Source organism: Sylvia atricapilla, chromosome Z (assembly GCF_009819655.1).
Source record: "Sylvia atricapilla isolate bSylAtr1 chromosome Z, bSylAtr1.pri, whole genome shotgun sequence".
Taxonomy (NCBI): Eukaryota; Metazoa; Chordata; class Aves; order Passeriformes; family Sylviidae; genus Sylvia; species Sylvia atricapilla.
In genome coordinates, this window is record NC_089174.1 from 45736295 (window position 1) to 45759953 (window position 23659).

The 23659-nt window shown below is 39.7% G+C and overlaps 1 protein-coding gene across 1 annotated transcript in view; it reads left to right on the plus strand.

Annotated features, from left to right (window-relative positions):
* DGKQ (diacylglycerol kinase theta) overlaps positions 1-23659 on the plus strand; it is an 88131-nt gene that overhangs the window by 6154 nt on the left and 58318 nt on the right. The window contains exon 2 of the mRNA XM_066339281.1: positions 15523-15602. Coding sequence (XP_066195378.1) covers positions 15523-15602 — 80 coding nt within the window. The remainder of the gene's footprint in view (positions 1-15522; positions 15603-23659) is intronic.

Genomic DNA, 23659 nt, shown 5'->3' on the forward strand with positions numbered 1-23659 from the left:
TCTATGTTTCCCTGACGATGTTAGTTAGTATCTTGGACTTCCCATGTGAAATAACCCCGTTAAACAATCACTTTCCATTGACAATTGCTTTACAGCAGGGACCATGCTATGTCCAATGGGCATTAATTAACAAGTTCTAATTGTAACTCAAGGTTATGAGGGCCTCCTGCATTTACTGCAAGGGGAATAGCATGTAAGGTTTTTAGTTTTCATTCTCCTCTGGTCAGTTTGTTACAAATGTTTCTGTTGATTCCACCCACCATCACCACCCATACTCAGAACTACAAATCCAGGTATAAGAAGTTTTGCCTCGTTTTTTTTTTTGGTGGGCTCCCTCTAGACGGTGCCTTTGCTGGTCTGTTTTCTTCTTTTTTGATTACATGCTGTTTATAACTTGTCCATTGTATTGCTTTGCTTCTTAGTATTCCATGGAAAGCCAGTTCTCTTCCTGATTTTGGAGCACTCTTCTCAGGTGGCACCTCTGAGTTTTCATTGAACCATGCTGTCCTTGGATGACCTTTACTTTTTGATTATGTCACTAGTTTCTTCCAGAGGTGTTTCTAAGTCTAAATTTCCTTAGTTCAAACTGACTTTCTTCTGGGCTACTTATTGCTTATTAATTAGATCCATCCTGAGCTGGCTCTTGAAAGTACCTTTGGTGAAACTGCTTTTGCAATACTTAGAGAAAACAGGTGACTAAGTTACTTGAATATGTTTAATTTGACTCAGGTCCAGTGGGGAAAGAGCAGATTGCATATGTAGTATGTACACCTTTCTAAAGGATTAAACAATACATGCTGATCGGCTCCTGTTCTTTTTGCATTTTCCTCCCCTCCAGCCTTTTTATTTAATGGTAGCTTTCAGTCTGTGAGGGGCCTGTTAGGAAACGCTCCCAAGCAGAGAGTCAAACCTAACGTGTGTGTATATCACAGTGTGATAAGGAACACTTGAAAGCACACTTCTTTTTTTCTGTGTGCCACCGCAGTATTCTTCCTTATGATTGCCTGCTGTTGTCTCACTTGTGGAAGTTTGCTATTCAGTAGAGTACAGTCAACACCTCATTTCACTTCCTGTTCTTATTTAAGTCTTTTTATTTGCTTGGCTCTAGGAGGATGGGCGGTGGGGGTGTCTATTCATACATATATATTCACATGTATTTATGTGACTTTGTTGCTTTCTTTCCTGTTTAAAATTGAATATCAGTGATTTACTTGGAAATATGTTTAGGATTATTAATATGTTGTACTGGTATCACTCACCGGCTTGTCTTCTTTTTAAATACCAGTTGTATGATGTAGTTGTCATGGCACTTACTATTGTAAAACTGACATTGTTTAAGATCTAAAACAGCTAACAGAATAAACAATGCTGTATTTGACCACAATTTAATTCCTCCCTGGAGGTTTTACATACACATTACTTGAGACGTTCTGAATATTTAGCTAAACAGATTTTCTTGTAAGAGATTATTGGATTATTGAATAATCTGAGTTTGGGGGTTAAAATAGGAGCATTGTGTTGTTCTGCAGGGTACTATTAGGTTATGGTGGCCAGGAAACATGACATCCAGTTTAAGTGCAAGAATGCACAGAAAAAAATCTCAGTTCCTCATTGCTTTTTGTTTCTGCTTGGCAGATTGTGTCATTTTTTAAGTGTCTTGGTTTGCCGTGCCATAATTCAGGAAATAAGTCTTTCCTTTTTGTGCAATAGTTTCTCTGCAGAACATGAAAATAATAACTGGTACACCTTGTTAACCAGTGAATATAAATAATCCACTAACAAGTTCCTTAAGTAAGTTCAAGCAAAAATACTTCCTCAGTGCTGAAACTGTTGGGATCTTTGTGGTTGGAATCTTTGCCTGGGATCATCATAAATACGAGGAGATTGGTGAGATTCCTCTAAGCATGAAGATGGCATGAGGGAAGGCTCTGAACATAAAATGAAAAAACTGATCATATTTGAGACAGTGGGTGCTTTCTTTCAGGATATAAAAGGCTTTTTGTGAGATGACAGATTTTCTTCAGAATTTAGTTAGGATGGCAGAATGAGTGTAAATCATCACACATACAAATTTGCATGGGAAACTGATTAGAACTAGCAATCCTGGAATGCATCTGCTATAAAAAGAATCCCTTAGAATTAAAACAAATGTGTGGGCTGAGCAACAACCTAGGAGATACTGCTTTTTCATATTCAACCTCTTCTCAAAACAGTGTTGATACAGAGTACTGGAAAAGCTGATTTAAAAATTTTTGGATATTCACAAATATTCACATAAATTTAAAACTCTTTTGCAAGTTGTTGCCCAGATTTTGAGTGGATGCTGTTGGATTTCCCAGTGGCATAATACAGTGCTTGAACAGTTGTGCCTGGCAGGTGTGCACGTGAGATGTGAGCAGAGTGTCTGCCCTCACTGCTGACAGTTGTCATTGGTAGTAATAGCAGCCCTTCCAAAAAGGAGTCACAGTCCCTTTGTCTTAGAAGGGAATGAAAATGGTGCTTGCAATTATGTTTGATGCTCCAGCCCTTTGTCTGGATGCTGGGCAGACTTAATTCTGTAGGCAGAAGATGCTGAGTGAGAAACCAAACAAGTGATCCAAGATGAGGAGATGTGAAAGAAGAGATATAATCTTAAACAAAAAGAACTTAAAATATTCCTGTTTCATTTTCCGTGCAGAACGCAAGTACAGATTTACATGTTTGTATGTGAAGATGTTAACTAAGAGCAACTAGGAGTATTAGGCCTTGGTTGCCAAATCCTTTTTTTAAAAAATGGGCTAAAGTAGAAGGTTAAAATACTATAATGTTAAAAATATTTTCCAAAACAGCCAAATATCATTGTGCCTATTTTGGTTTTGACCTCTGCTATTCTGTTCCTATTATATTCTCTTTGCTGCAGAACAGCTCCTGTTTGGAAAATGCCTAGAGATTTCTTAACACTATTGTGTTTTTTATTCAAGCACTTTTTCTTCAGCTGAACCAAATAGATTATTTAAAATCAAGTCCGTAAGATAGTGGAGATATATTGCATTTCTTTGGTTTTGCTTTCACACTTGACTTTTGCTCAGTGTAACTTTTTTCTTAAAAAAAAGTCCTGGGAAACTTTAAGAACCTTCAGTATGTGTTGATAATCCATGTGCATAAGTTAATAGCTAATTGTGCTACATAGTAAATGAAGATCAAGTGCTACAAGAACTTTTTCTGATCCATTGAAAAGACAACACCAAAGAACATTAAACTGAAATGAATATATGAGCCTTGATATAATTTGGTCCCTCTTTGGGAAAGATTTATGACTGTTGAGGGATAAATTTTCAATTTTAGTGTTTATGAACAGAGTAATTTTATCTTGGAAGTTCTGGTATGTTTATCAATGGTATATATATAATTTATACTGCAGGCTTCTGATCTCTAGATAGGTGTAAACACTCATCTTATATGAATTTTGTATGATCTTAGACATGTGAGATGTTGCTTTAATTCAGGATAAATATAGTCTTTGATCTCATCAATGACTCAAGCCTAAGTGGTGGAACTTAAATCCTTACACTTTCTTGAAAGGAATCTTTCTAAAATGCTTCAAGTTAATAAAATTAAGAATCAGGATTAAAAAAAAAAAAAAAGTCACGGAGATCAGCACTTTTAATTTGCTTTTTGGAAATAGTGCCTTGTGAGTGTTTTGTATTCCTGATTCACCACTGTGAGAATCATTTGTCTTTAGTTTCCTGACCATGTCAATAGCTTTGTAGTAACCACACTGGAGAAAATACTGAATGTGCTTACCCAGTTGGCACAGGATTCTGTTTCTTTGCTTTCTGTATTTTTTTCCCTCTATTCTTTCCAGGTCTGAACTTTTTTCACTCAAATCCTGTAGTTTTATGTACTTCTGAGTGTGATGCAACTTGGAAATGAAGCCCTGTAGGAATGACAAGTTAAGGTTGCCATAGCAGCTCTGGGTTATCTTGTTTTTTCTCTTGTGTTGGGTTGCTAGGAAGTGTTGAGATGCCTTAGATAATCCAATAATCCAGGGATTACCCAAATTAAAAGCGGAAAAAAATTATTATGGGTTTATGTAGATTAATAATGGGACCTATGTTTTAATTTAATCCAACTTTTCTTGAAAAAAATTCTAACTGCTATGGAGGTATGTGGGTGTTTCTGTAGCTAAGCTTAGCAGTGATTTTTCCTTCTAGTATCTTCAGGATTTTTTATTAGGTTTTTATATTCTGTGTTCAGTTTTTAAGAGGCAGAAGTGGAATTGCAAACCTCCTGTCTGCTGCTTATATCACTGAGTGGAAAAGACTGTGTTTATGTGAAATGCTGCCTGGCTCTCCTTGGTCCAATCAACATCTTATGTGTGTTTTGGAGGGAATTCTCAGTTTCCCCCACTGCTAAGAGCACACAGCTAACTCAGTGAGTCCCTGTGTACATGGGATACATGTGGGGTTTACTCCGTGTGTCACTGGTGATATGCCCCACAGGTTCAGAGCTGGTGTGTATTACAGCTGGTGTGTAGTTGAACCTGTAATGTTGAGAATGTCTCCAAGTCTTTGGGTACTGTGAAAGTGTCCAGGCAACTGTGTCCGTGTCAGATTTTTCTGCCAAAATTCTGTCACAGCTTGTGAAGTCCTACTGTGCATTAAGTTCAGCTAAGATCCACCCTGTTTAAGTGTAACTTGAATTCTTCTTTTTCAAAGTTGGAAGTGTGCTACTGTTATTTCCCTTTTATATATGTGGAGGCATTTTGGCATAGGTATGTCTAATGTAGCAGAAGTGTTAACAGGACTGTTTTTTCATAGGAGACATCTGTGTTGTTATTGAGCAGGATGATGCTGACATGGCACCGTGTGGATTTATTTGTGCTGTACTGGGTAACGAGTGATATTGTTGCAGGAGCCCACAATGTGTGAGGGCTGGAACCTTGCAGTGTTCATGCAGGGTGCCTAGGCATGATCACCTCATGAAGCCAGCAGGTCTAAGGGCAAGGTGCTGCAGCTGGCTAGGGGCAATCCCAGACAAGAGTACAGACTGGGAGAAGAAGTCAGTTGACAGCAGCCCTGTGGTGAAGGACTTGAGAGTTGTCATGGATGAAAAGCTGGACTCAAGCTGGCAGTGCCAGTGCACATCCTAGACTGCATCCAAAGCAGTGTGGCCAGTAGGTCAAGGTAGGTGATTCTGTTCCTTTACTCTGCCCTTGTGAGACTCCACCTGGAACACTGCATCCAGCTTGGGATCCTCAGCACAAGAAAGACATGGACTTCTTGAAGTGTGTCCAGAGGGGAGTCATGAAGATGATTGTAGGGACGGAGTACCTCTGCAATCTGGTTGTTCAGTCTGGATAAAAGAAGGCTTTCAGTAGCTTAAGAGGAGGTTATAAAAAGGAGGAAGAGGGACTTTTTGTATGGGCAGATAGTGACAAAAAAAGAGACAATGATTTTAAACTGAAAAAGAGCATCTTTAGATTAGGTGTTAGGAAGAATATTTTTGCCCAAAGGAACAAATGGAACAGATGGCCCAAAGAAACTGTGAATGCCTCATTCCTGAAGATGTTGAAGGCCAGGTTGAATGGTCTGCTGAGCAACCTGGTGTGCTGAATGGCAGGATGAGTTGAAACTGCATGATCTTCAAGGTCCATTTCAGCCCTAACCATTCTATGATTCTATGATGTTTTTGTTGCAAGGATGCTTGCAGTAAATCTCAAATTATTTTAGTGCATCTTCCTTTAAATTGAGAGCTGGATCAATCTTCCTTGTAATTTTTGTTGTGCTCTTCTGAGTGCTATAAGCTATAGCTCTTTGTTTTGACCAGTAGCTGTAAGTCAGCTGGACAGTGCTGATAAACAATTGACAAAGTTTCTCTTTGTAAGGCATCACCCTGAAAACAGTGATTTGGAGAAGCTGTTGCAGACAACAGCTGCAGGGACGTAAGCATTTATGACACTGGTGTGCATGCCCTGCAGTAGGTGGTTGTGTGGTCCAGCTGGATCTGCTTGTTCTTCTAGTTTTAACTGTTTCACAGTTTCTCTGCCCTTTGTGTCCAGTTTCATTTACACATGCTGCCAAGCTGGCACATCTCTGCTCCAGCCACTGGGGTTCAGCTGATTGCATGGGCAGGCTGCAGCAAAAGGCAGAAGAAGCACCAGCTTAAGACAGAGCCAGGAAAAATTTCTGTTTGCTAAATGGTCTTCAAGAGGCTTTTAGTGGTATCTGGTGCTTGATTTTCTTATCCCCATGGCATCTTGCTGAAACTATGAGTTGAGTGTCATTGGAGGACCTTCTTTGAAGGTTGTTAGGATCTATAGCCTTTCACTGCATGTGTGGGGAGTGTGATTAGAGGCTTTTCTGTCAGCCTTCAAACTGGCTTGTCCCTTTCTAGCTGTGTAGAGGCTGCAGTCTGGAAAACCTGGGGAAAAGCCACAACTGTGTTACATGGTTTTGCATCTGGCTTGTGTGGGCAACCTTCATCCTTTTGCCTGTACAAAAGAGCTGCTCGAGAGCTTAATTGTTTGCCCTCAGATAGACAGATTTCTGTGGTTGGAGACAGTTTCTTTTTGGACTCCTGCCTTCAGCATCCCCAAAGACTGCTGATAGCCGGTATGATTGGAAGCCTGCTTGGAGAAGAGTCACAGCCAATGGTCTATTGCTGTTACATTGTTGGTAGCAAAGACTGTGTCCCTTCAGGCTACCTGTGCAGCCTCACATTGTTAGTGGGAGGCTTCTTCCTCTGAAGGATCTCTTTTTTTGGAATTGTCAGGAGATGAATTTTTGAACTCTCCCCTGATGTTGTAGCCCTTTTGGAGATTTTTTGTTTTCCATCAGTGGACCAGCACCTTGTCCCACGCCACTGTCCTATCTTTGCCTTTATCTTCAAGAAAAGAGAAGGTGTTGGCGCTTTCTGGATGTGAATGCAAGTTTGAGACTAGTTATCTTCCATCTCTATGAAGAAGAAAGCACTCTTAATACTAAGGACCTGTTCAGTAACTAAAACTGCATGCCTCCAAAATTCTGTTCACCCTAATTTCACTGGTGGGAAGTCTGATCCAGCTGTCTATCAAGAGGAAAAAAAGTAAAGTTTATGCAGAACTCACCTTTCTCATAAAATTTCACAGAACAGAGTCACAGAATAGTATGGGTCGGAAGTGCCCTTGAGAATTATCTAGGCCAGCTCCCTACTCCCACACATCTCGTGGAATAAGCAGGGACATTCTCAACTAGGTCAGGTTGCTCAAAGGCTTCTTCAACACGACCTTGAATTTTCCCAGAGATGGATCATCTTCTAGCTCTCTGGACAACCTGTGCCAGTGTTTCACCACCCCTATCATATCAAATTTCTTCCTTATTTCCAGTTCAAATCTACCATTTTCTAGTTTAAAAGTATTACCTCTTGTCCTATTGCAATGGGACCTATTATCTTCCTTATATGCCCCATTATAAGTATTAAAAATCAGCTCTAAGTTCTCCCTGGAGCCTTCATTTCCCAGGCTGAATAATCCCAAATCTCTCAGTCTCTCAAAGGAGAGGTGCTCCAGCCGTCTGATAATTTCTGTGACCTGTCTTTAAGACCTGTTCAAATGTATCCTTTCTTTCCTGTGCTGAGGATCTCCCAGCTGGATGCAGTGTTCCAGGCTGGATGAGAGCAGGGTAAAGGTGCAGAGTCACCTCTTTGGACCTCTGGCCATGCTTTCTCGGGTTTTTATCCACCAACCTCGTTAAGTGCTTCTCAGCAGGGCTGCTCTCTTTCTTTTCGCACCTCAGCCTATATTCCTCTGGGCCATATCCTTTCTGCCCATACTGTGCATACTGGAAAGAGAATGGACTGCGGCATCTTAAGTGGAGTGGATAGACCTCTCTTCTGTGTGTAGACACAGCTGGTGAGGTGTCTGGATTTTCTGACGGCTGTGGTTATCAGCTTGACCAAATGGAGCTGGCTGTTTTTGCTACTGTGTTATAACTTCTCGGTGCAGTTATTTTCTCGTTGAGGTGCAAAGCCTTGATGGGACTGAGCATACAGCGTAGGTCCTTTGTCTCTAGCTGTTGGTGCTCTGGCTTTTCCTGCTTAGCAGGATTCGAGAGACCTTCTCTGGGTAGAGTCAAGAGATGGGAGGATGGAGAGAACTCTGTTTTCGCAGGTGAGGTTTCTTTAGTTCATTTGTCAGTGCTCATTTTACAGTACCAGAAGGATGGGGAAGCAAGATACCTTGTTGTAGGCTTCAGAATATTTACAGCCTTAGGGATGAGAGATGAGAAGTGCTGAGGTAGCGCAGATGCTTTGTGAGGCTACTACAATTCAAGCAAACCTACTATAACCAAGTAATTGACAGCTCAAGTATGTCGCTGAACTTGTCTGGCTGTTTCCTTAATAAGTAGCTTGTCTTCTTTTCACTTGTCTTGTTACTTTGTTATTTTCTACCAGCATATCTGAAATGATTAGGAATTCAAATGTGCTGCCTTGAAGTTATAGAGCTCAGATGCTACAAAAACATTTTTTTTGAGTGTTTGTACCTCTAAAGAGAAGGTGTTCTCATGCAAATACAAAGTGCAAGGCAGTTCACATTGTGTGGAGGGAAACTGCTTTTTTATCAGACAGGGTATATATTGGTATCTCCATTTAAAGCAGAAGCAGGTGTGAAGCAGGCTAGCTGACAAGACCAGAGAATCCTGGAGAGAGAAAAGAGCTGTCAAATACAGGTGATCTATAAGGATAGGCAGTAGGTATCTGGAAAACCTAAACAAGGTTTTAATTTGAATTAAATTGAAGAGGAAGAGTATTTACAGTATGGTTCAGTTGAACTTTAAGACAAGCAAAAGCCTGAAGTTTCTCACCACAGTGAGAAAGGAGGGTCTTTTTAATGCTTGACTTATTAGAGATTTTTCCATTCCTCTCTCACCATTGTTTGAAATGTTCTGGGAAGACCAAAGCTTCTAGTGACAACTTTCCCGGTGACATTTAGCAAGCATTGCACAACAGACTTCTAGACTTAAACTAGGCTGTGTTTTTTGTCTGAGAGAGCACACCAATATTGCGTACAGGTCTTTGCATGTTTCTGCTGAATTGGGAAGTAAGCTGGTGAAGTCCGTGTACTGCATCCAGCATTCCTTTCAGTGAATAGTCACAGTATTCAAAGTCAGACTGGCCTGTGGTCGCAGTTGTAAACAAAAAAGTTAAATGCGTCTGTGTTGGCAAGCTGTTACAAAGGAAAAGTAGCTCAAAGCTGTGTAACAAACGTAAAAGTTGAGTCCCACAAACTTACAGTAAAATGAAAGTGTTGCTTTTAAGTTACTCATTAGAATAGTGACTCTTCTACCAGCTTGAACGATCCTATCTGGATAAGCAGTCTGGTAAGTGTTTTTGATATAATTTAAGAACACTGTGATAGAAAAAATAAAAGTATTTTTCTCCAATCTGTGACTAATTAGTCCGTGGGCATTTTCTGAAATCTATTGTCTTTTTACTGTCAATAGATCTCTTCAGTGAAGGCAAAAGCAGTCCTGCTGGATAAAATAAGCCTGTTTGCGCACCAAGGATAACTTCAGAAGGGAGTGATAGAGCCATTGAAGGAAAGAGGTGGATTAAACACATGTTTTGGCTTCAGTTATGTCAGGCACATGTTATAGAAGAGCAGGCAGAGCAAAAGAAAAAACCTTAGTTTTGACCAAAATAAAACTTTGTTTTGAAAGAGTTATACTGACTTAGACTGAATTGTCTTGGTGCTGATATGCCCTTTAAGTCCCACTGATTCATTGTTTGGAAAGTAGAGACTGTTATTGTTGTCTTGCATAACAGCTTTGAAGCATTTGGTTTACTCCCTGGCTTTGCTGGATTTCTCGTTTGTTTTCCTCTGTCTGTCTACAGGCAGTTGTCCTTCCTCCTTCCATCTTTTAAGCATGCTGCAGTGGCTGTGGCTCCTGCAGTGGTCATCTTTGCCTTTCTGTGCAGGGGGGCCTTTTATTAACTAATCTTGGCAAACTAATTTTTCCATGTTCAGCACTTCCATACCCATCTTCCTTCCCCAAGCACTTGTCAACAGCTTCTTTATATAAGCCAGTGATACAATTTCATGACTAGGAGTCCTGGCAGAACCAAAGTGGAAGCTGTGAATCTCTGTGAATGATGGCGAACAAAATGGGAATTTCAGAAGATCTTCCAGGTTCTGGAGTAAAGCAGTTTGGTTTGGTGATCCACCAGAAGGCAGAGGGTTCTAGTATGTTTCAGGGCAACCCTGGGTATATTGGCTGGACTGGATAAGTATTTACGTCTTCTTCCTGAATAAAAGGGACAATTAAAGAACATCTTGTTTTCTCATATTCTAGCAGTGATTGACAGTGATCTTAAAAAAAAGCTGTTTTTTCAGTTGCTGAGCACTGTCTTGTTTTGTTTGAGGTTTTGTTTCTTCAGTGAGGGGAGGGGTGAGAATGACTACTTGAAAGACTGCATTGCAGGCAAATTCAAATACTTCCTCTTGTTCTGGATTCTTGAATGCCTTACATAAGTTGGTGACATATGGAACAAAGATTCATCATAATTGCATCTGTTTAAGAGAAATATTTATATTTCTAGAAGTACTGATGGCTGTCTGTTCAAAGCACTAAGTTTTACAGAAAGCCTGGTAATGTTTGGAGGGTTTAGTTTTACCCTTAATTCATTATTTCATTTTGATAAAAGCAAGACATATGCTACATGATCAAATTTATAATCTGGTATATTGACTTGAAGTTAAAAATCTTTGGTAAATTGTTATGCTTTAGCAAACTGAAAGTAGTCATGCTGATTTACAGCACGTGAGAATGTGACCGTACCTCTTCAGACTGTGTAGTCAGATGTAGTTGTAGCACGCTCTTAACAGTAATGCTCTCTTTACTGGAGCTACTGAAAATGAAAATTACTGGAAGTATTGAAAAGAAATTCAGTAGTCGCTGCTGGAATGAATTACCCCTCTGGAGTAAATGGTAAGAGACATTATTCTCTCTGTAGTACCTGTTGCATTTAAAACATAGCCATGCTTCCTATGAAGCACGAAGCTTGAAACTGCACTGCACGTCCTTCTGCCCTGAGGAAACTGCTGCCAAGCTTCATTTGTTGCAGAGGTTGCTGTTCTGTTGCAGTGCAGAGTGGCAAGGTAAGTGGTAAGGTAAAAAATGGCTATGCTGTCACCTTCCCAGTGGATCCACTGAATCCCAACAGTTCTCTGAGTAACACAAACTAAATCCTGCTCTTGGTGCTTTTCACTCTGGAGTTCGCAGCCATGATACAATTGGCTCTTGGAACTCTCTGCTAGCAATGCATGCTCTGCCCAAAGCTACCACAGGTACATGTCCTTTTGCCACCTGTAGGAAGCTGGACTTCTTGTGGCAATCACAGTTTGGGGCAGTTGTGGCTTGCTGCAGTGTCATTACAGCTAAGTCTGTAAATGTGTGGTGGGAAGTGTTAAGGAGCATGGGTGGTCCTATCTTTTCAGAGACCTGTCAGTCTTTGATTGGCAGAAAATGTTGCTTCTTGCAGCTGGGACTTGTTCAGAAGAAAAAAGGGTGTGACTACAGTTGAGTTTCATTTGATGTGTGAAGTACAGTAAAGGGTTGAAGGTTGTCACATGAAAAAGGAGGGTAGAGATTCTTGGGGTGTGGAAGTTTACTTGTGAGTACAGGGAGATATTTCAGAGTAGGAGTTAAGTTACACTTTAGATACCTGATGAGGACTTTTCCGTGTTTCTCCATCCTTTGCTTCATTATTTTTAAAAATAGCCTTTTTAAGATTATGTATTTAGAAAGAGATAATATATAACACTCACAAACATCTGTTGTTGAAAAAAACAAATTGTTCAATATTTAATCTGGTAGAAACTTTATTTTATTTCATCCTATAAAATTTTCATGTGCTTAGGAAGATATAAACAACATTCCACTGGTCACCCAAGTCTAGTGCCAGAGTAAGTTGGTAACCATAACCAAGCCTTTTCTTAGCCTTGCTTTTCTGAACATCTTAGTAGAAAACAGATATAAACAAAGATACTGTGCATGGAAGGTTCCCCCTGGAACTGAAAGTTGGCATTCATAATGTGTGAAATGCTAAAATAAAAATACACTGACTGCATGCCCAGGTCTGGGTGTCAGATAAAAGCGATAGAGGGAAGCAATGAACCCAGTCAAGGCTGCACATGGATTTGTGGCAGTGTGGGGGATTGTGCTGCCCAACTCTTCCATTAACAATCCTCAGCCTCCTCTATAAAGGCCAGTAGTAAGATGAGAGCTCACCCTGACACCAGCTGCTGAGGATTACAGAAGTATATTTCAGTCTATCATTTTATTGCTTGGGATGGTTGGATGTAAAGTGATGGTAATGAAGGGGAGGAAAAGTTCTCCTACAAGCTGCTGAATCTTTAGTCTGCTTTTACAGATAGGTAGGAAAGGATCTTAGAGTTGTAATGATGCACCCAGAGAAATATGTGCCCATTGTGTAACTGTCAAAAAAAGCCAACTTGAATGTTAGACATTATTAGGAAAAAGCTGGGAGGGAGTGGCACAAAAGCCACCTCTGTGCCTCAGTATAAAATCAGTCTGCTGGTTCTCTCTGTGCAATGGCTGAGCTGCTGCAGAGTCTATAGTTGTCTGATGCAGCATTAAATCTTGAACATTTTCCTTTCTCTGTTTTATTTTAGTCCCCTTGTAGTTCTTTCATGTAATCTGTGTACATTTATAGGGCTTTTTGTAAAGGACTCTAGAGATTTTGCATTTATGCAACACTCCTACAAATATCAGGCCATCCGTTTTAGTAAACTCTCCAAGACAGGGACTTCTTCCAAGACTTACCTTTAACAAGATGCCTCAGAGAATTACTGCATTTAATTTAGTTGTATTTATATTCACATTGATAAGCTGAGTATGGTCTCTAATGCATTTCCCTTAAATTTTTCCAAAAATGAAATATATAGTGTGCACTCATAGCTGGGAGAAAGAATTCTGAGTCTCTAAGCCGTTTGTTACTGATTTAATGTTTTGTTTCAAAAACAAGAATTAGCCCTTTAGTCAACTAGGTCTTTCAGTAATCTGTAACCTTTGTTAAAAGATTAGAAGGAACTTGGCAGGCACTTGCTGGGAGTTGAAGTTGGTGAAAGTGAGAAGAATGCAAGCAAGTTAAGGCAGTCACAAAAAATGCCAAGCTAAATTAATTACTCTTTGCCAAGTTGTCCAGGCAATATTTAGGAACTGTGGTACTATCACTTTATGTCAGAATATGACATGTGCCCTTGTGGTGGCTCTGTGACAGGCTGAAGCAGTATTGAATTGTTGTTTCCTGTGAGTTACTGGAGTCTCCTGTGTGCCAGCACGCACAGGGTGTGCTGGAGAGAGCACTCGGCTGCAGGAACTCCCCTTTATCTTCCAGCACCTGTCTCTTTTTGGGAGTCATCGTGACCTGTAGCAATGATAATGTTGATGGCTCCGGTGCTCATAACAAGCTCCAAAACCCAAGTGTGGTGGCACCCTGCAGTGAGGACAGCAGAAGGGAATTGCTGCAGAAGCAGATTTTTACTGCTGCTTGTAGTGCTGGAGCAAGTTAACTGAGAAGTAAAAACCTGAGACAGAGGGAGTAGGATGTTGCTGGCGGGAAATAGTCCAGACAACGGAGGGTTGGAGGAGGAACTGCAAGTTACTTTGCAAGTGCTTTTATTAAGCTCAGAACGAGTGCTCTCTCTGGGCAGGTCCACAGTAAGTCTTATGCTGAACCGATCACAATTCCAGGAGTATGAGATCCATTTTGTTCTTGTGTTGATAATCTTTTTTCCTCCCTGGAGAGCAGTTTGATAGTTCTATTTATAAAAATGTTTAGCAAATGCAAAGTTAGACTTCAGTGTTAAAGATAAAAGAAAAAAAATTAAATAAAACCTGACATGTTAGAATACAAATATACAAATAAATGTCTGTTTGAAAAACACCAAAACTGAATTATAGTGACTATTTTCCCAAAGAGGAAACCAAAGTAATTTTTAACACTTTCTAGACTTTTCCTCAGGACTGAGTAGTCCTTTCAAAAGGGAGAGAAGATTATGTGTTATATCTGGTATTTCATGAGCAATTATCAACAAATGCCATTTGTGTGGGATACCAATACATTGCTAGTGTCCCAACAGGGCATAATTCACTGGTTTTTTCTTCTTACTTTTGGTTTCTGCTTTGAAGTCTGTCTTGAGGACAGAGAGAAATTGCTTATGTGTAAAACGTGTGACATATTGGAGGGTATAAATAGCCATCATTTTTCTTGGAAGTGTTACGCAGCTCATGAGTTACAGTGATTCCCAGCTTTTGTGTCCTGCCTTGCTGGGGAGGCCTGGAGAGAGATGTTTTCTGTTTCTTTTCAAGTGTATGTTGGAGAGCTGCTGGTTTTACATTCCATGAGTTGCCATATGTACACATGGCCTTTATCTTTATTAAAACACCAAGTTAGACAGAATGTGGTAGGAAAAGTGGCCCAGGATGGCTTATGGACAGAGCCTGCTGTAAAGCCAGATCTCTTACTCCATGTGGACAGGGAGCAGCACTGTGATGCCCAATGGCCAGTGGACTGCAGATGGGAAGCTCGAAGCACTTGGGGTGTTGTGAGATACTTGTGAAACTTAGGAAGTGGTACAGTGTGCTTATGAAGAGCAGGGACGGGAAAACCCCCTATGTACAGCAACAGTTGTCCCTGGTGAGTGATCTTCTGCCCTGGCACTGGGAGAGGTCAGAGATTCCACTCAAGAGATCACGACCTGAGCATCTGCACAAGGCTTTAAGTTTGAACTGGTGGAGAGTAAGTCTCAAAGAAAGAAGACTCTAAATCCTTAGCTTCATGGCTTATTAGTTCCTAATTAATCAGAGCTGGTGAGAATGAAATAAAGAATCCTTTGTTTTCTTCACACAGCTTTATGTAATGCAAATTCATGGTGAGAAGCTGTGGAAAATATCTCTTCCATGAGAAATGGTCTTTTAAAACACTGTCACCCTTGAAAGCTTGGATAGAATTATAAACCTATAATAAAAGAAATAGTTACTCTTGACTTTCAAAGCTGCCTATAATTGATGACCTTGAATTTTGTCTCATTCATCTGTTACACTCAGTTTATAACAATACTTTGTTTTCTCACATTTATACATTTCTACATGCACTAGCTTGTACAATAATTCACTTGAAAACATGTCCTTCTATTTTGGCTACCATCAAACAGCTGTTTTGCACTGTTTAAAACTTTTTTTGAAATTTAAGAACTCATTTTGATGCTCATGGAGAGAGAGAGTGTGGGAGGACATGACTTGCAGTAGGCTTGTACTGTTCTGGGATAAACTCTCCTTCCTTTTCCATTGCCAGTGTCTTAGTACAAAACAACTTGAGGATCATGTATTGCTCAGTTCTGTACAGTCTCAATCCTAGGGGACAGCAAACATGTTTAAAAAGATGTATTCCTAATTTTATTTTTGGTTTTGTTTGATTGTTTGTTTCTTAAAGCACTTTGCTTGTGAAGAGTTGCTCATAGTTCTTATTTTATTTCCACAGTTTGCAACTTTATGTCTCATGAAAAGTGCCTCAAGAATGTCAAGATACCATGCTCATGTATTGCTCCCAGCCTTGTAAGGGTGAGTAAAGAGATACTAGCTTGTCTCTTCCTTGGGGTAATACCACACATTTATTACTAATGAACATGTTACTCTATAGCAGTGGGTTTTTTTCATATCATAATGCAAAAATTGTATTAGTCATCACTGAAGCTTTTATATCTGCTCACAGGCAAAGCTACACTTCCTCTGAAAAGTCTGCTATGAGCAACTGTAGATAGTCTGTCTTTGAAGATCGGTTATTTGCATTTTTTAAGCGTTACTAGATGTTCTTATTGTGTGTCATTACCTGGAAGTCTCGCAATATTGGAGGGAATGACTGATGAAAACTCTGCCATGTGTCATAAAGATGAACTGTTTATATCACCAATTTTTTTACAGCTATTACGTATTAAGCTGCTCTGCCTAGCTAAGAAGCTGTGTTTGTCTTCTATTGATTGCTGCATCTTAAGAAGCTTCATGTTTATTGTCTAGAGAATAAAATTGTTGCATTGTAAGTATAGGATTTGAAAGCCAAAAAGAGAGGGCAGGACTTCAATTCATTACAGAGATTCAAAATTGATTTTGATAAGTAATAAAGTACTTGCTTCCAGATGGCTTGTGACCTTCTCCAACAAGACTTCATGTGTAAGAGGTTGATTCAAAGGGTGTGGAACATGAATCAACTTTATGGAGATGCAACTAAGGTATTAAGAAGCTAAACTGAAGAGAAAACAAAGTGTGTTATCTACTCGGGAAAGGATGACAGAAGAGGAGTAAAAGGGAGGAAGGGCGTAATAAATTTACTAGATAAGTAGTAAAACATTACAAATACCTTAAGGAGCCACAGACAAAACTCGAATGAGACGTGGCTGTAAAATCAGTCATGTTCATTACAGACCTGCTGACTCAAAACACATTTATGGGAATTTGTTGTGTAGACCCGTGAAGGGGAGCTGATTCCTTTCTTTGTGTCGTAAAATGCTTTGCAAGTTCCTTTTCATTGTGTAAGCCTGTGTAGGGGGTAAGATGTGGAAATTTGAAAACAATATGCAGTTTGAGTCACAGGGATTGGATAGAGAGAAATTACCCATTGGTTTTTCTTCAGTATGCTTTGTTTAGGTGATAAAGCTGATAGGCTTTGCCAAAGCAAAACTTGCTTTTTGCTTTTCCTCTTTCCTTATATACTTTTTGTTTTGAAAGGTGTCAAAAAGGTGTCTAATACATAGAAATTTGCCAGTGAAACAGTAGGAAATACTGCTGTAAGTCATGGAACCTATGGTGAAGGGACATGTCGGCAGTGAGAAATGCTTTTACTAAGAATTAGCGTCTTCTGCTGTTTCAGTTTGCTCACAATCAGTCATTGTAGCAAAAGAAATAGTGAATCAGATGATATAGATATCTACAAGGGCCTTTAGGGGGATGACAAAAATCCACCTGGAAAACAGTAATTTTATTCAGTGTGGGTGTTGTAAACATTTATGATTTCTTCTTCTGTAGATTTGCTCTACATTTAATCCATTGTTCAAAATCATATTTGTTCCTTTGCTTTTATATGGTAAAAATTCTACATTTAGTCTTACTAATGTTCCCGTTTGCATCAGTTGTAGACATTAGTGTAATTTTTTTCCCTTTTGTCAGTCCCTGTAATCTATCTGCCCCAAAACATAATTTTTGTCTTGTGATTTATCTGTAAACAATAAACAAATTGTACTGCACAGCGAAGATAGCTATTTGGCAGTGTTGTCAATCTTTGAAACTGTTTGCATTTCAGCATTGCTGTGTTTAGCTGCGAAGAGTCTTCTGTGTTTTCTGTCTTGAGCTGTAGTGATCTTATTTTGAAAACTCTGGATTGTACTGTTCGTTCTGGACATTCATGTCCTCCTTGACGTGGTCATCCGAGTTGCATTAATCCTGATCAGCTGCACAAGTGAAATCTGCCATATGGGAGACATCGTTTTGCATGCAGGCTCTGTCAAAGCAAATACCAGACTTGGCATCTGCGTAAAAAATATAACAGAGCGAAAAACAAATGACAGCCATTTATACAATTTGTGGAAAGTTTATTTTCTTAATCTTTCCTTTCAGATTATTTATTTATTAAAAGCTCTGACGTAGGAGAGAACACTGGTGGGATTCTTTTCTGATAGTCCTTTCAGCTATGTCAATATTCAGCGTATTACAGAAAAGGGATTTTTTTTTTTACTAGCCTGGATTTCATCTAGAGAAGATGGCAATTGTTAAAGCTCATCAAAGTGTGTGTCATTTGATACTAAGTCAACCCATTGGAGAATAATTTTTCAGCAGATGTTTGGTGGAAACTTCTATTCCTGACAGTAGGGTTTCCTTCCCAGGGTCAAGTAAAGACTCAGAGAGTCAAAAGCATGCCACAACTGCATGCAGCCTCAGATCATTCTTGATTAATTCATTCTTAAGGCTGACCTATGAATTTTTTTCTCCATTGTAAATCACTGTCACCTGCATTTAGTATTCCAGGGTGGATCCAGGTCATGATGTTTCTAAAAAGCTTTTGTAGATCAATCTTCTGGAAAGTTTGCAGGGCATATGATTTGTTCCAATGATAAAGTCTCAGCAACTTTTTTCAAATTCAAATTCTCTCTTTTCTACATTCTGATAAGGATTTACCTACTTTGCAGTGCATGTTTAAAAAAAAAAAAAAAAAGGGAGGAAGGGAGGACAGAAAATAATTCACACCCAAACACCAACACAAAACAAAGTAACAGTAAAAACAAAACCTTTTGAGGGGTGAAATGTGAAGTTTTGTTTTCCCTTGTTAGGTTGGAATTGAAGCTGTATCACAGCTTTGTAGAAGTGTGTGTGTATTTTCTATATAACTGTTCTTGGAAAACTATATGGAAATGAGACCACATGAAGAACGGTTTAGTAATGTGTTCAGCATTTGCTATGCTTATTTTTTCTTGTTGGTGTGTTGGTGCATTGCTGCAATGGTTTCTAAACATTTCCATTTTAAGAAGGTTTTAAAGTCTGCTCATGAGACTTTGTCGTGTGCTGCTGTTCTTACAGCCAGGTTGTCTAAAATGGAAAAATGCTAGTCTAGATTATCAGCTTCTGAATCCTTTTGTGCTAAAAATAAAACTTTCCTTTGTAAGGAAAGCTACTGCATTCGTGGGGTGGGGTAAGGAATGGGAAGGCTGTGGTGCTTGCAGGGGTCTCTGCTCTTGTCCTTGTCTGCTGACCTGAGTTTCTTCCTCGGGTTGCTGAGTTTAGCTGTGCACAGCATGGTTATTTGGGTCAATAACAATGATCTGAAAGTAGAACGGGACCGCCCACAGCAATGGGATGAGGGGTAATGGTTTTAAAACAAAAGCAGATGCATTCTGACTAGATTTAAGGAAGGAATTTTTACAATAAGAGTGATAAAATACTGTCATGTGTTGCTCAGAGATGTGGTAGATGCTCCATCCCTGGAAGTCTTCAAGATCAGGTTGGACAGGGCTCTGAACAACCTGATCTAATTGAAGATGTCCCTGCTTTCTGCATGTGAGTTTGGACTGGATGACCTTTAAAGGTTCCCTTCCAACCCAAGTTGTTCTGCAAGACTGATTTTCTCTGGGCCCTTGCTGGGTAGCACTGACCACCCTCTGTCAAGAAGGTCTCTCTCCAGCACTTGACCCATCCTTGTGTTGCTTCAGCAAGGCTGTTGCTTGGAGACAGTCACATGGCATAATTTAGAATCCAAATGAGGATTAAAACTGCTTGCTGGTAATCTAGGCAATGCACCAAAGTCTTCTCCCTTTTCTCCCTGAAGTGAAACCTCAGAGTTTAAGGGAAAGAAGGGCCAGCTCCTCCTAGTTCGTAAACTCAGGAGAGTTTATTATGCTCTCTTGAAACTTGATCTGAACTCCCAGATGAGCTCTGCAGCTGTATCAGTGACTCTTCAGTTTCAGAAGCATTATGGGATGTCACTGTGTTTATTTTAATTCTTAATCTTTGTCTTGATAAAAGGACATGGACATTGATTTTCTCTGCAGCAATAAAAGCAAGGAGTGAGTGACTTTTGCATACAATTTTTTCTTTATAGTAAAAAAAAAATACTAGGCCATACAACTCTTAGTAGCAGTGGAAAGCTTTTATACAAGCCTTACTTTTGAGTGGAAGTATCATATCATTCTGGTTTGAAGTAGTATGGAATGCAATATCCATTGCAATCACAGAGATGTATAGCATGAAGAAAAATAATCCTATATATAGTAGGATAGCATGTAGGTGTCTGCTTTATTCCCTTGTATTAGCCCCAGTTAAAATTTTGATAATTAAGTATTTGATTTTGTGTCTCTTGTCCTATTGTCCTCTGGTCCCCTCCTCTCCTATGTATTGAGACACCATATAACTTTGTATTCGTATTTCATTTCAGAACTACCATATGGTAGAACTACCATACTTACACTGCCTTTAAACATCAGCCAATAAATCAAGTGCTCAGAGCGAGAATGTCAGTTTGGAGACAAGTGAAGGGTAGTTGATAGGTATTGTCCCTAAAAGGTAAAAGAAATAGAGGACATTCCAGAGCACACAGTGTATTCAAGTTGCAGAAATATTTTGCTACTAAATAAAGGGTTTCAAACAAATCAAAGTGCTATTTGTGATTACTGAATAATAAGGAAGAAATTGAAAAGATGTCAATAAGGGCAAAAGTTGAATCACAAAGTTGTTGGCTTCTCTCAGAGAGGATGTCATCTAGGCCCAGACAGAGTAGTCATGGGATATAGTGAGGTATGTTCAACATATCTACCTCCCTAGAGCAAAGGTTTATGATGGTGGAGTGAAACTTTAGATAGGGAAGTGCTTTTACACTAAAACCTCCATACATGTTTTTGTTTCAGAAACACCATTCTAATTTTTATCAGCAAATATTTTTTGGCCTTGTGTTGGGAGCAGTCCTTGAGAATGACTCTGTGTGACTGCCCATGTGGGAGTCTGATGAAGATGGTTGCTTCCAAGCTGCTTGTGCTTTTCCTTAAAATGCAACAGTGTTTTTGAACTGCAAGCTAGTGATCTTAAGGTAAATTCCTTTTACTCAACCTTTGGAGGCTGTTACTGAGAGTGCTAGTATCCATCTTTCTGTGTACCCTTTGCCGCTTGGAAGTTGTTCAGCCCCACACTACTTCAGGTCCTGCCATGGTTTCTTAATCTCTCCATTTTTTTTTTTTTACAAAGTCATGCCAAGTGCAAGTCACCCTGATGTAATGGGGAAGGAGATGCATGGGCAAAATAGTATCTAGACATAGGCCTAGGAGAAGTTTTTAGTAGGTAGTTCCTTTTTAAGACTTTTGCCCGAGACAGCAGCTGTCACGCTGGCATTTGGTACATCTTTATTTCTCTCCTTGTCCTTTGAGCCTGGAAGGCTTTGCCTAATGATTCAAGATGGAGCTTTTTTCTGCCTGAGCTGGTAGAAAAGAAGCTGCTGCTAGGTGAAAAATAGGCCTTTCTGGAGCTGTATTTTTCACCCTGTTGAGGCATCCTGAAGGCTGCAGACCAGTAAGACAGCTTGGTCTGATGCTATACACAAATCAGAGGGTCTGGGGAGTAGCTGGGCCACTGTGTACAAAGTGACTCCACCTTAGTGGAAGAGTACTTGAATTCGTGATGTGCTGCTGGTCGCGTGCTTGATATTCTGTGACATTTCAGGATGAGGAGCAATTTTAAAAGGCACTATCAAAAGAAAGCAATTCTATCCTTTGTTTTATTTCTAAAGTGTGGATTTTAAAAGCAGTTTGTTGCTGTTCTTTTTGGTTAATGTAGAACTGGTATGCACTTGTACAAATTTCACTGAAGAGGTTAGAATCTAAGTCTTAGGTTTCTATAGGATTAAATTTTATTACAGGCTAATAGGAACATTTACAGATACGTATTACATTCTCTAATGCCTTGCATTCCTTAACAGATGGCAGAAAATAGAACAGGAACTACAAATGTCTTGAGTGCAGAGTCATTCTGGAGATCATGCCAGTATACTTTCTGTTGATATGCTTCTGATCAATATCGTAAGGGCACTTAGATGTCATTTAATGGTATTACTAGAAGAAATTTTCTGTATTTTTCTGTGGAAATCGATTTTTTGTGGTTTTCATAAGGTAATCTAAGTAGATGGATTGGAAAAGCAGCTTTAAACTCTCATAAATTATTAACATTGTCTTTGTAGGCCACCTTATGCTTCTGTATTTTGCCGTACTTATGGAGGTAGATATAAGTAAGGCAATAACATGTGATGTTCTGTATTCTTTCATGATGTCTCACTGGCTTTATATACATATATACATACATATATATATACACACACGCACATATATATATATATATTAGGTGCTTGGAAGTTGTTCAGTGACCAAAATGTGTTGGGAAAAACATTATGTAATTGATGTGTTTGTTATGTTGTACTTGCTCTTTTACCTTTTCTCTTTTTCCATCTTATTCCCATCCCGTTTTCCATTAGGCTGTGCATTGCTTTTATACCAGTCATCTTCCAAGCATGTTAGAAAGACCACTCACAATAAACAAAGTTTCTTTGGCTTGATTTGTAAGAAAGAAATTAAAAAAACATTTTTTTCCCTTTTTCTCCCCTTCTCCACCCCCCCGCCTTAATATTTAAATCAGCAAGTTGTTCCCTTCCTTTTGGCAGTGTCTTGAGACTTCAGATAATTGTTACCATGGTCTAAACAGCTGAAGAATTTAGACTTGGTCTCCTTCCCTTGAGTTTTCTAGATAAGTACAGTCAGACCCTGGATAAGTTTACCTTCTCTCAAAGTCCTTTCTCACAGTTTTTCCCAAAATAAACACTGTTTTTCACACTTTCTTTTTTTCAGCAGAACCTCTCTGTGGCAATAATGAACAGCCTGCATTTCTAAGCTAGGCTTAAGATAAAATAGCCAGACTCATGGCCAGAGGAAGAGTCCCCTGTGTTTCAGACCTGGGTTGTTGAGGGTGTTGGATGCTCATGCTGCATTTCCAAAGCAGTTTGTTCACTACCTTGGAGCTAAAGGAGGTCTCCCCTGTGTCTGATTTCAGGGGGAATTCTTCTTGGCTTGGGTAGCCACCCAAGGGGCTGCTTGGTGCTTGTGGCGGTGGCAGGGGTAGGGCACTTAAAGATGACACTTGAAACCTGAAGACAGGTTGGGATGTGCAGAAAAGCTTGCCTGAAGAAATCCGACTGTAGCTTTTCAGCACTCCTTGCATTTGTAGTGTCTGGGTTGGGTTGTGCTCACATAGCCATTTCTTACCATCTTTCTGCACATAAATTCATTGTGCAGGATGAATTTTGTGCAAGTCAGCTTCTCTGAGCAAGCTCTTTTTTTGGAGCAGCTCAAGTGAGAAGACAGTTCTGGCACTTGACCTCCACAATAACTGAGTTCAGGTAACTGGTATGTCACTGTACAGAGAGGTTTGTTTCTTCCTTCTCTTGAAGAAGTAGCAAGATGGGCAGGGATTGTAAATCTTAGACTTAATCTGGGATGGTTTGATTAAAGCTTCTTAGGCTTTCCAGGATAATTTCCACCCACCCCTCCCCCCCAATATATGTTCTTTTGCAAACATACATTATATGACTAGAGTATTTTGATTTTAAAAAAAATTGTGTAAGCCAGCAATGAATGTTATGTCAGAGATGGAGGGCTGCAGAGAATGAAATTTCAGTTTGGGCTGGCGGGAGTAGGATACGGACTCAAAAAGAATATTTTGGCTGTATTTTTAGATCCCCAACTTGTACATAAAGTTAATACTTGAGGCTTTTGGAGGTAATGCTGTTATATATCATAATGGAGATACTAATATGAAGTCTTTTTTGTAGGCTGCCTGTCAGCCCAGCTTGCTGGGGAGCCTGGGGTCTGAATGGGCAGTTTCCTGGTCAGTCAGGGACCCAGGATTCTTCCAGACTATATGGTCTTCTGGGGCAAAGAGCTGGTGACTCTGATTCAGTGGTCGGCTGCTGTGCACTGTCCTGTTCACATTTGGTAACGCAAGCATGTTTCATACCTCTCTTTGTCCTCTTTTATCTCCCAAGGCTTGATTCTGAGGAGCAGTGGAGGAACCGCATGCTTTGCAGTTTGGGAGTTACTGATTTT